Source organism: Pteropus alecto, unplaced genomic scaffold, assembly GCF_000325575.1.
Source record: "Pteropus alecto unplaced genomic scaffold, ASM32557v1 scaffold131, whole genome shotgun sequence".
Classification (NCBI taxonomy): Eukaryota; Metazoa; Chordata; class Mammalia; order Chiroptera; family Pteropodidae; genus Pteropus; species Pteropus alecto.
The window spans coordinates 20,360,297-20,373,998 of NW_006434709.1; the positions used below are offsets into that span (position 1 = coordinate 20,360,297).

Genomic DNA, 13,702 nt, shown 5'->3' on the forward strand with positions numbered 1-13,702 from the left:
GCTATAGATTTTCTTCATTTTCACCTGTTTATGGGTTTCAGCAAGGTTTACCTGGGAAGTGTAGATTTCTAGTTGTCTCTTCAAACCTATTAGAATTTATAGCAGCCTTTATGATGTGTGTCTATTTTTCTTTTACTGCACCTGGCCATTGACTTTGGAGGTGTTTAGAGCAGGGAGTGAGGAGGTGCTCTTAAAAAAGACACATAGTTCTTTTGTCCATCTTCTTGTCAAAGTAATTCATTCTCTTGATTTATCCTTTTTAGCCCAGAAGCCCCTTAAAAATATTATCTCTTTCAGAATCATTTCATTTCAAGCCTGTGTGAAGTAACATTTTTTCCTTTTGAGTGCTGGTGCATCAAATTTAAAAGTAAAGATTCTGTTCTTAATGAAGGAAAATAGAAAATTATTTAAAATTTTATTTCCTTTTGCATATTTTTCCTTTATCTTGTTTTTTCATGTTGCATATAATGTCCATTGACATTTTTGCATGTATTCGATTTACGTAGCTTCACTGCTTGTGGAGTAATTTCATTGAGGTTTAATAAAAGTAGTTTAGTGTGGGATTGTTTAATGTATAATCCTGTCTGACTTCTATAAGCAGTGGCAAGCAAGAGCACTTTCCTTTTTTTAAAAAAATGCTTGTGGTTAAAAAAATATCTTACTTCATTTCATAAGCTGGTTTGCAGATAGTGTCTACAGATATGTCTCTTGATAGAAATACTGTAATTACCTGAACAGCAGTTGAGGGGGGAAAGCTCCCAATGGATTTTTTTAAATTACTTTAATTCTCTAAAAAATTTGTCCTAATGTAGAAAAATTGAAAGACTTTGTAAAACACAAAGAAAAAAAGCACATAATTTCACTACCTAGAGATAACCATCATAAAACAGACTTTTCTCCCTTCACGTGTATGTATTAAAAGAAATCATATAGATTATTGTTATTTTGCAGTCATTTTTTTCATTTGACTATCGATGATGGGTAGTCTACTTCTGCATTTCTTATTTCTGTGACTGTTGTGATCATTCATCCCTACCTCTTCAATCCATCAGTTACCAAGTGCTATCTATTTTACCATCTTTTATTATATTTTGAATTTTACCACCTCTTTATCACCATGGTTACTAGGGAATAGCTGGATCTATCCATGGTCAGTTCAGGACATCATTATTTCTTGTCTGAATTACTATACTAGGGTCTTAGATGATCTCTGACTTGTATTTTACAATATGTATTACATATCTTAAAATTTCCATTAGATTATCTCATACTCTTCTACTTAAAATTCTTGAATGGATCTTCTTCATCTGTAGGATAAAATCCAAACTCTTTAGAAGAAGATACATGACTCTATGATCTGGTTTCTTTTGGCCTCTACAACCTTATGTCTTGGTATTTCTTTTTACTATAGCATATGAAATTACTTGCTTTTTCTATAATGAGCCATGAGCCTTTACATATGCTGTGTCTATTGCCTGGAGTATCTTCTCCTTGTCTTCCATCTACTCTCCCTACCTTTGTCTGCCTGATTCTGTTACTTATCCTTCTTGAGTCATCTGAGAAGACATCACTTAGAAAGTCTTTCTAATTTAGCTATTCCTCCCTTGCATTTCCTTTAATATAACACTAATCATTGTTATATGCTTTCTCTTTATTTTTCTGCTTCTTCCATTAAACAGTGGTCTTCAGGGCAGGGATCTCCTCTTTTCAGCTTTGTATCTCTCACACCAATAATGGTGCCTTATATAAGACTGACAACAAATGCTCGCTCAGTAAGTAAAGTTAAAAATCAAGATCTGGAAATACTTACAATGACACTTTTCATGTTGCCTGGCTGAATGCAGGGAGAATGGCTGTGAAATGTTAGAGATGAAAGAAAAGCCTTAAACTGAATTAAGCCAGAAAAGGAAATATTAATTAGTTGTGTGTGCCTTCAGATATGTAAATAATTCTACCTCAACAATGATATGAAATGTGCTTTAAATTGCTTTTTTACTCTCAATTTTCTTGTGGCCAATGACATACATTTTTTTAAACCTGGTCTAATAGAAAAGACATACCCTTTATAATTTCTTATGAATTTCAGGAGAATATTTTGTTTTGTTAAGTAAACGAATGGTGTAAAACTTAGTTTACAAATGCCTTTAAGTACATTATAGACATATATTTTTATCCTAGAAGAAGTTTTAAAATTTCTAATAACTTTTAATAATGTCTCTGGATAAAATTAGGAAATTATTTCTATGAGTCATGGTTCTAGACTGGTATTAGTATCTGTGATCATATCACTGAGAATGACAAGGGGGTAGATTTGGGGGTTGGAATAGAGTAAGAGGTTAAGATTGAGTTATGTATAGGTGAAGATATTAATGACGGAGGAGGCTACTTATGATTTGGTAATTTATCACTCTAATTATGCGTTTATATTTTTAATCAGTTGATAAACTTTAATATGACATCCCACGTGATGTCCAAATCTTTACACATTGTGACTCTCTCATATACACAGATGTGTATATATATAAATTTTGTATATAAGGGAGATCAGATAAAGATGGAGTACAGGTAAAACAAATAGAAGGTTTTATACCATAAAATTATTTATAGTCTCTCATATTACTGCAGTTAGCAAAAATAGACTCTATAATTTTGTATATGATGTTTGTTCTTGTAGTCATTTTGTTATAATAAAAGTTCCTGTGAGGAATAACCGTACAAAAGGAATTCTGTTCTTTTTCTGGAAGAAAATTTGACTTAATGAAAGACTAAATACATTCTCTGTTTTCTCTTCTTTTTCTGTTTCAAAAGAGCCAAGCTAACATCAGATGCAGAGAAGGAATCAGTAATGATGTTTGGACGGAACCTTCGTCAGCTCCTTTTAACAAGCCCTGTTCCAGGGCGCACTTTGATGGGAGTGGATCCTGGTTACAAACATGGTTGCAAATTAGCTATAATTTCTCCTACCAGTAAGCTTATCTTTCAGCTTTTTATATAAAAGTTGTTTGGTTGGTCATACGTTCATTTTATATATTCATGAGGATTTGGAAATAATGTTAATTTTCAAAGCTTAGAAAATAGTTTTCTCACATACAATAATGTGGGAACCAGAGGTTCAAACTTTATATCGTCTTATTTGTTGACCAAAATCCTCAGCATGTTGTCATCATTTATGCTCTTCCCTACATCTCAATGGAGAGATGGAAGATGAACTGGACTTAGACTTTAATAACTCTGTCACCTCATCAATTTCTATTTATTGTGATACATTTAGGTATGATACATTTTAATTCTGTATATATCTTAAATACCACAAGACATTCTTATTGCTTTGTCCAGTGAATTTTTTTCTATTACTCATATATTTACACTTTCTGTTACTCTTCTTTTTTTTTTCTGAATTTCTGTTTTCATTGAGATCATTTTCTTCCTGCCTAAAACTCGAGGCAGTTACCTTTAATGTGAGTCAGCTGGTGACAAATCATTTCGGTTATTGTTTTTCTGACAAAGTTTCTGATTTGCCTTTAGTTTTGAAGAATATTTTTTGCTTGGTATACAGTTCAAGATTGACAGTGCTTTAAACATGTCATTCTATTTTGGGTTTTTTTTTTTGCGGGGGGCAGAGAAATGTTTGTTTGTTTTGGCTACTATAGTTTCTGTTGAGTCAGCTAAAAATATAGTTTCCTCTCACTGCTAAGATTTTTCTCTTTGTGGTTTTCAGAAGTTTTCTTACAGTATGCTGAGTTCTGTGTATGTATTATTTTCATTTTTTGGCTCGAATTCTGCTTGGGGTTTGTAGAGGTTCTTGCATCTCTTTTTGGAATTCCAGTTACATGTATATTAGACCTTTCGACTTCCTCTTTCTTCTATAGTCTGTTCTTTTGTTTTATTTTCTAGTGCCTGACTTTAAGTTAATTAACTTTCTATTCTGCTATGTCTTATCTGCTATTAAATCCATGCATTGAGTTCTTTAAGTTATTATTTTCTTAAGTTTTGGAATTTCCATTCAATACTTACTAAAAATAGATTACAGTTCTGTGGTGAACTTCTTCACCTTTTAACTTTTTTTGAGCTTTTCAATTTTTCTTATTTTTACCTTTTATATCTCTTAAGGCATTTACTATTATATTTATTTGTTCTTGTTCTTTTTCTTTTGGTTTAGGTTTTCAATTCTGAAGTAACTTTTTCTTTCATATCTAGGAGCTTTCTGAGTTCTCTTATCTCATTTCTGAGGTTTTGTAATTCTGATTTCTGATATTCTCATTTTCCATAATTTTTTTTGTTGCTTGATTTTATATATTGGGTTACGATATTTCTGTTTGTAAGCAAGGACATCATACTAGTCTTTTATTTCTTATTTTAAAAAATAATCATTCTGTATGAAATTTGACTATGATTCTTTTCTGTTGGTTAGTGTTACATAAAATTGGTATTCCTCAACTTTTAGGATGGAAGGCTAGATCATGAAAGGTTTTCTAGCTGTATATCTTTGTAACTATCACTTCTATTTTTTTCCATATTATTGAGAAAAAAGCTTTTATATCTATGTGTATAGAGAGATAATCTTACACTTTCTAGAACCTGCTTCCCTGTTGCCTTCCCTCCTTTTACCTTGACTTTTTTTTTTCCTTTGCTCATACTATCCTTACCTTGCTCAATGTGGATATGATTTGCAACAATTCTCAGTGTGGGGTTTTGTATAAAAAAGAATATTCTACTTTTGATAGTTTCAAGAGTTCATAGAGATCAGAGTTTTCCAATCCTTTCTGAACTTACTGAGCAGCCTTTGTACTGATCTGTAAACTAGAGTTTGCACAGATTTTTCCTAGTTTCAGTCCTGTTCTCAAATGCACCTCTAGCGATTTCCACGGAAGTACTTTTTGACATTTTTGGACTTTTTCTGATCTCGGGTTTATGAGCTACTCTGTTGCTTCCCTCTGCTCCCTCCCATAGAAGTACCGATTCCTGTCGGTCTTGGTAGTTGTTAGTGCATTATTTTTACCTGCTCATCTTTTGGATTTTGTGGCGATACTTTGTTATAGATATAGTCATAGGTTTTTGGATTTGCTGTTCTAGTTGCTCTCTTTTTATGCCATGCAATTTTACAATAAATAGGAAGAATACTTTATCGGTGTTTTTTTCCTGCAACTATTGAGCTATCATATGGCTTTTATCTTTTCCTGTGTTTGTATTGCTTACAGGATGATTCTTTTTAAAATTTTACACAACACACACACACATACACACACACACGTCTTCAGTCCTTTTGGTGAGCAATATTTTTCCAAGAATTTATTCATTTCATTATTTAATCTAAATTAACACGAAGTTGTTTCTGGTAGTCTCTGCAGTCTAGCGTTTAAATCTGTGCTCGAATCTCTAGTTATATCCCCTTTTCATTTTTAATATAATTTATTTGTGTTATCCTTTTTATGATTGGTATTGCTAAAAAGTATGTGTTTTTCTTAAGTGATTTTTAATTTTAAACTTCAGTGGTCCTCTCTTATGTTTTTTTTCCTATTAATTTCTGCTTTTAATTTTATTATTTCCTTCAGCTTTCTCTGAGATTATTCTGTTGTTCTTTTCCTAACTTCCTAATTTGGTCACTCAGCTCATTATTTCTATTCTTTAGGTAGTTATCCTTAAATATTTAAATGTATTTTAGCTGAAATATAATATAATACAGAAAAGCCTACAATTCATAAATATGCAGCTGAAAAAAAAATACACAAGGTAAAGACATTTACATATCTACAACCCAATGAAAAAATAGAATAGTATCACAATGTGTCTGTCTATATATGGCGAATATTCAGTAAATGTTAGCTTTTACTGTTATTAATGTTGTGTTATTAAATACCAATTATTTCTCATTTAGGTGTCATGATATTATCTAGTTAATAATGGTTTTAAGTAGTGAAATAGAGTCCTTATAACTTTGGAAGTAACAGAATTTTAAAGTGCTTAGGGAGAATCCGATTTAGTAAATAGGAATGATTCAGACTACATTTTAAAAGAGGAACCAGTTCCTTTTTCTGTTTCATCTGGCTTAATCATTGGTGTGTTATGTTTTGGAATTTCTTACAAATTAGCTTATTCTTTTCATTTTTTTTCTAAGGTCAGATACTTCACACTGATGTGGTTTACTTGCATTGTGGACAAGGCTTCCGAGAAGCAGAGAAAATAAAGAGGCTTTTGCTGAATTTCAAGTATGAGAATAACCTTTTGAGTACTTCAGTGGCTCAGCCAATCAGAGATAACTTTGATGCCCCTAATTTGGAGGGAGGGGTAAAGGGAAGTGCCTTGGTGAGAGATAAAGAACAGTGTAAAACCATGCTGGCGCAAATTGCTGGAGACCTCTACATTTGGACACTCCAGAGGAATGCTCTTCCCTTCTACCATCTTCACTAAACAAAGGTGGTAATATGAGCAAAAGTGAGAATTTAATTCTTCTATTTGGGCCTATAGTTCCTCCTTCCCTCCCTACTTTCTCTTCTGGGTCTGAGGAGTAGATGTGGTAGTAGTTAGAAGCTTCAGAAATTATTTGACAACATATCACATAGTTCAGCCATAATGTTTTTATTATGGCTTAAAATGCTCCAGAGTTCACTTACTCATGTGTAAGTTTAGATGGGAAGAAAGCTGACTATTCTTGAGACGGTGTGACAGTAAAATATTTTTCCACTGCCTGCTATACCAAATGCAGAGGTATTGTCTCTCATTCTACATAAGTTTGTCTCCGTTATAAAACGGTAGAGAGGTTGCTTGGATATATGAGAGAATATGAGCATCATAAAATAGTAGTTGTGCATTCTGTACATTTTCTCCTGATTGATCTAGAGCATGCCTTGAGCTCATCCAGTTTCTCATCCTGTTTCTCCCTTGAAGCTGCAGCACAGTGGTGATTGGAAATGGAACTGCCTGCCGAGAAACAGAAGCTTACTTTGCTGACCTGATAATGAAAAATTACTTTGCACCACTGGATGTTGTTTACTGGTAAGGATGTTAGGAATGCTTGTTTTCTTTGAAAGGCAAAGGAACTTCTAAAGTTTCTTCTGTGATGTTTTCTCCCTTCTTTTTTTAAGATAGACATATTATTGGCCCCAAAACTTCCTCTTAATGTTCACAAGAGCTTTGCAGGGCAATGTAAAGTGTCCGTCTCTTAGAGAAAGTTGTGTTTCAGTATCCTGAAACCTCTCACAAAAGCAGCAAATTAGGGCCTACTTAGTTTTATGGCATTTTCCATACATTGTATGAGAGCACTAACTACTGACTAATATGTAGGACTGTGGGTAACTTAGCTTTCTCCCAAAGTTTTGATGCCTGTGAATGGGTGGCCTCCACAACTGAGAGCCAAAATAAATACCACAAATTAAAAGCATTCCTTTCATTCACCATTGTTTCCTCGTTTTCTCCTTGGACCTCAACTATCCATGCTTACCTTTTCCAAACTACAGTAGAATATTAAGTCCTAAAGGCTTTAATTCTAGGAGAGAAGATAGTTATAATGGCTGATATCTAGGGGGAGTGTGCAACATCCGTCTCCCACTACTTTTCGAGGAATCTGATAACAAAGTATAGCCCCACTGATGAGTATGTGACTGACAGGATCAACAGAACAACAACAACAACAACAACAACACCCGACACAGGAAGAAGAGTCCTAAGATTCATTTAGATTGGGCAGAAGAGAATGGCCTTGTATTTAGTGTGGTATTCCGTGTGCCAAGAGTTTAATCAAGATATCAGGAAAACAAACTCAGGGTAACCAAAGGGAATTAGAAGGTCAGGGACAAACTGTAAGGGCCATGATGAATCGTGGTTCAGGAAAAGACCGGATTGAAAAGTCCACCTCAGCTTTTTTCCCTCTCCCTCTTCTTGTTCAAGTTGGTTTGGGGAATATTGTGGATCTTCCCTCTTCTGGGAGCTGCACACATGCACCCATTCCTTTTGCAAACCTAACACCTGACATAGCCTTCAGTTCATTTCAGACAACTTCTCTGATTTCTTTTTAACCCATTCACATTAATTTGGTATAAATATCTTGGGTACATTTATAGTGATTATAAGTAGAACTTTCAAATTATTAAAAATAATAAATAGTGAAGTCATCTGAATTTGCTTATAGAGTATTCCTTTATTGAAATTCCAGCAGTGTTTTGTAGTAGAAAAAGAATAAGAGCTTTGGAGTCAGACAAATCTGGTTCATCTTTTGTTGTCACTCGTAATTTACTCATAATGCAAGTTTGGAAGAGTTACTCTGCCTCTCTGGGCTTCACTTTTCTTCATCATTAAAATGGAGAATGCTTTTTTTGCTTTCTGTAACATTTCAGTTTTCTTCATTATTTTATGTATTAAATATTAAAACTTTCTTTTGTATTTGTCTCTTTTTGTGTTTCTCTTAAGAGTTACTTTACTACATTACTTTATATCTGTATAAAGGAACACTGTTTTTTATGTTAGTTTATTCCTTAGCCATAGTAGACATCTTTCATTGTTTATAAGTAGTTTTTCGGTTGACTTTCTAAGATTTCTAGGTATATGGTCATATCATCTGCACAAGATGATAAATTTATCAATTTCTTTTCAAGTTTTATACCTTTTGAATTGCTTTCCTTGTTGAATGGTATCATGCAATGTCTTTGAAAAGCTATTTAATAATGATAGTGGACCATTTTTTTTTCTCTTTTACTTGGATTAGATTGCTTCTAGTGTCTACCTGAAGTTTGTTACTGCCTTTTGTATACTTTAAAAAGATCATTTAAAGCAAATAGTATTTACTTGTGAGTGTTTATTGATTACTATTTTATTAAGTTTTAAATTCAAGAATGAAAAGTAGTATTTATGCTTTTTCAGAATTTTGCTATAATCTATGGGGTTTTTTTCCCTATTTTGATCTATCAATATGCTAAATTGTAGTAGTTGATTTCATACAATTGAAACATCTTTGCAATTTTGATTTGAACTCCATTTTGTCATGGTGTATTATTCATTTAATGTACTGTTGGGATGTATTTGCTAATATTTTATATGTGCTTTAAAGTCTTTAAATAATACAAATACCTAATCAGTGTTAAGAAAATCAGTTATTTGATTTCATCTTGTTATTTCATCAGTTCAAGGTACCTTTATGAGGAAACTAAGTTTTGTCATATAACGCTTTAAGTAGGCAAATATAGAAAAGAAATTCATTTTGCTTCCGAATGACCTTGTTTATTAGGATAGTGAAAGAATTAGAAAAGAGAATGAACTGAGAAGGTATGATATGTAATAAAAGAAAGAAAAGGGAAGGAGGGAGTAGTGGAAGGTTGGGGTTACAGTTTTTGAGGTTAGATGTTTACCAAGGGGCTTGATCATTGAAGGACAAGTGAATAGACAGATCCTAGAAAAAGGTTTGGTGCCGGACATCTGTGGAATACATATTGGACCTCTTTCTTCTTTCATAGCAGTAGGGTATGAACCATTTAATGGAAGGAAAATATAATTTAAAGAATCACAACTTCATTACTTGAAATAAGTTGGTGTACCTTCAAGAGTCTTAACTAAATTGAAGGGAATAGTTTGAGCCTCAGAGGGTTAACTAATTTGTGAAAAATCTTTTGCCTTAAAATTTAAAAAAATTATTTCTTTAAAGATAATAATTTTTTTATGATAGATTGCTCAAGAATAGAAAATATAGACGTGATAAGATTTTTTAGTACCTAAATTGTTATTTATATTTTTGAGCATATTTCTAGATTGTTCTTTCATGTATGTGTGTGTATTATAGAAAGGAACTCACAGTGTATATATTTTATAACCTTTCCCCTACTTAATATATAGTTATCATCTTCCCATGCCATACTTTACAAAATCATTTAAAAATACTACAGATACAGGCATACCTTGGAGATATTGCAGATTTTGTTCCAGAGCACCACGATAAAATGATATTATAGTAAAGTGAGTCACACAAATATTTTGGTTTTCTATTATATGTAGAAGTTATGTTTATACTGTACTGTAGTCTATTAAGTGTGCAATAGCATTGTCTAAAAAACAGTTTACATACCTTAATTAAAAAATACTTTAGTGCTCACTGTCATCTGAGTCTTGAGCAAGTCATTATCGTTTTGGTGGTAGAGGGTCTTACCTTGATGTTGATGGCTTCTGACTATGGCTGTGGCAATTTTTTAATTTTTAATTATTTATGCCTACAAGCACCTGGTCTTCCTAGGTGGTCTCCCATCCAAGTACTAATCAGGCTCGACCCTGCTTAGCTTCTGAGATCAGACATCGGGCTTGTGCAGGGTGACATGGCCGTAGACCATGGACTGTGGCTCCACTGGGGCACGAACCCAGGACCTTCAGTGTGTAAAGCAGACATGCTAACTGCTGCACTATGGAACCATGTCCTGTGGCAGTTTCTTAAAATAAGACAACAGTGAAGTTTGCTACATCTATTGACTCTTCCTTTCAGGAATTACTTCTCTGTAGCATGCGATATTTTGAAAGGAATCTTTTTTCCTGAGCAGTAGGTCTCAACTGTGGGCTTAAAGTACTTACTTAGTAAACCATATTGTAAACAGATGCGCTGTCATCCAGGCTTTGTTGTTCCATTTATAAAGCACAGGCAGAGTAGATTTAGCATAATTCTTAAGGGCCCTAGGATTTTCTAAATGGTAAATGAGCATTGGCCTCAACTTAAAGCCATCAGCTTCATTAGTCTCTAACAAGAGAGTCAGCCTGTCCTTTGAATCTTTAAAGCCAAGCATTGAATTTCCCTCTTTAGCTGTGAAAGTTTTAGATGGCATCTTTTTCCAATATAAGGCAGTTTTGTCTACACTGAAAATCTGTTGTTAAGCTTAGCCACCTTCATGAGTTATGTTACCTAAATCTTCTGGGTAACTTTGCTGCAGCTTCTACATTAGCACTTACTGCTTCACCTTGCACTTCTGTTAATAAAGACTGCTTCTTTCCTTAAATCTCATGAGCCAACCTCTGCTAGCTTCAGACTTTTCTTCTGCAGCTTCCTGGCCTCTCTCAGCTGTTATAGAATTGAAGAGAGCTAGGGCTTTGCTCTGGATTAGGCTTTGGCTTAAGTGAATGTTGTACTGGTTTGATCTATCCAAACCACTAAAACTTTCTCCATATCAGCAGTAAGACTGTTTCAGTTTTTTATCCTTTATGTGTTTATTGGAGCAGTACTTCTAATTTCCTTCAAGACTTTTTCTTTGCATTCACTACTTGGCTAACTGGTGCAAGTGGCCTAGCTGTTGCCCTTTCTTGGCTTTCAGCACGCCTTCCTCACAAAGCTTAATCATATCTAGCTTTTGATTTAAAGTGAGAGATATGGAAGTCTTTCTCTCATTTGAACACTTAGTAGCTATTTTCAGGTAATTAATCAGCCTAATTTTAATATTGTTGTGTCTCAAGAAATAGGGAGGCCCCAGGAGAGGAACAGGAATGGCGTCAGTTGAGCAGTCAAAATACATGCAACATTTATAAATTAAATTTGCTGTCTCATATGGGTGAGGTTTATGGCACCCCGAAACAATTGAAATAGTAACATCAAAGATCACTGATCACAGATAACCATAACAAATACAATAATAATGAAAAAGTTTGAAATATTGGGAGAATATTTCAAAATGTGACACACATGAAGTGAGCACATGATGTTGGAAAAATGATGCTGATAGACTTGCTCGACACAGTGTTTCCACAAACCTTCAAATGGCAAAAAACAGTATCTGCAAGCGCAGTAAAATGAAGTATGTCTTTATACTCTTGTATGTTGTATTTTGGTCATTTTTTGTTGTTCAACAGCTGGGTTTTTCTAATTGTCTCCATTTTCAGCAAAGCTATAGTAAATGCCCTTGTGCTTTGATCTTTGTACCTACTTTTCTGTCTTTGGAATACATTCTAAGAAGTGGAGTACAGGTTTAAAAAGGAACCTGCCACTTCTCCTAAACTGAAAAATGCTTAAATACCAAACCCAATCTATTACTTAGATTGTTCCATACTACATTTCTTTCTCTTATCAACATGTGGCTAATTTGAGATTCCGTTATTTAAAAGCATTTATATTACTAGTACATATAAAAGTTCATATACAAAGGGAAGAAAATAAAATATTTTTTTTGTGTGTGAAATATATCAGAACATACAGCTGAAGAAGAGTAAACTGAACGGCTTCATTAACAGCTTTTAGGCTCCACATGTGATTTTTTTTTTTGTAACTACTGTCTTGAATTGTATGAATTGTTGCTTGTTTGAGATAATTAATGTGAAAGCTGCATATTTTTAGAGCTTTTGAAATACATTGCCATGTTGTCTTCCAGAATGACTGTGCCAATTTACATTCCCCCTTGCAGTTTCTTCTCTTCCATTTCTCTGAGACCTATTTGTTCTATCATTTTTGTTTTAATTATATAGTTGAAATCTCGGCAGCACTGCTTATTAACTAATTATATGCCCTGGACAAATTACTTAACCTCTTTGTATTTTAGTTTTATCTATAAAATGGAGTAATAATAATTCTCATCCTAAAGAATTATTGTGAAGGTAAATGAATTTATATAAAGTGCTTATACAGCATGTGGCTCATACTTGCTATTATTAATGAGGTCAAATATATTTTTATATGTTTGCTGACCATTTCTGGAATTTTTTGTGTATGTGTGGGTGGCTTGTTTGTGTCCTTGGCTTATTCTTTTTTTTTTCTGTTGACGATTTTCATCTTGCATGATGATTGGTAAATATTTTTATATATTAATGATTGATCTGTTTGTCATAATTTTTGCAAATTTTGCAAATAGTTGTCCCCATTTTGTGTTTATAGTTCAAGTTTATTTTGTATAGAATTTAAAATTTTATTTTTTCAGATTTATCTGTCCCTTTTTCTATGGCTTTTGAATTTTGTATTGTCCTTGAGTCTAGAATATTAAAAAGTATTGTACAATTTTGTATTGTACTTGAGTCTAGAATATTAAAAAGTTTTTGTAGAAAATATGAACTTATATCCAAGAATATTGGGGTTTTTTTAATGCAAATACCTCAAAACTTTTCTTTAAGTCTTCTGACTTTTCTTTGTGAAGCCACAAAACCTCATTATCCTCTCAATTACTTATATGGTTGCTTTGAAGCTTTATTCTCTATGAAACCAAAAATTAACAAGAGAACTTAATCAATTTAGACAATAGAAACAGTAGAAGGCTGTTAAATAACCTGAGAATAATTTTGAAAAAAATAATGGATGCTGATTTTTCCAATTTTTTCTTAAGGCCTTTACTCGCCAACTATGGTATTTTGTAAACAGCAGAGCCACCTGATTTCTTCCCTTCCTTTTCCTCCCCTCTGCTCCTTTTTTTCCCCCTTTCTCCTTCCTCATTACCCTCCTCCTCCTTTTACTTCCTTTTCTTGTTTGGTTATACCATATTTTAGTCATCTGTTGTTTGACAACTGGGCTTTTTTCAATCTTTGATGTAGTTTTAGTTTATTATACAGACATATACTATAATTTCAGTATTTATTTGCAGGCATGGTTAGTATGATATTTGTAATGACCTTAAGGACAAAAGGGTTTTCTGTTTTTAATTTTATCATTGACAATTCAAGATGAAAAGTTTTGATATATCGACAAGAAAATAACATATCACACTGTTTATTGTTTTGTTTGGGCATTAGGCAGCATTTTATACTGCTTTCTTTATTCTACTTATAA

The 13,702-nt window shown here is 33.2% G+C and overlaps 1 protein-coding gene and 1 pseudogene across 2 annotated transcripts in view; one reads left to right on the forward strand and one right to left on the reverse strand.

Moving 5' to 3' along the window:
• SRBD1 (S1 RNA binding domain 1) overlaps nt 1-13,702 on the forward strand; it is a 185,224-nt gene that overhangs the window by 46,387 nt on the left and 125,135 nt on the right. For both annotated transcript variants that reach the window (XM_006909626.3, XM_015587611.2), the window contains exons 12-14: nt 2,809-2,966; nt 6,116-6,206; nt 6,886-6,993. In XM_006909626.3, coding sequence (XP_006909688.1) covers nt 2,809-2,966; nt 6,116-6,206; nt 6,886-6,993 — 357 coding nt within the window. The remainder of the gene's footprint in view (nt 1-2,808; nt 2,967-6,115; nt 6,207-6,885; nt 6,994-13,702) is intronic.
• LOC112478079 lies at nt 10,188-10,304 on the reverse strand (annotated as a pseudogene).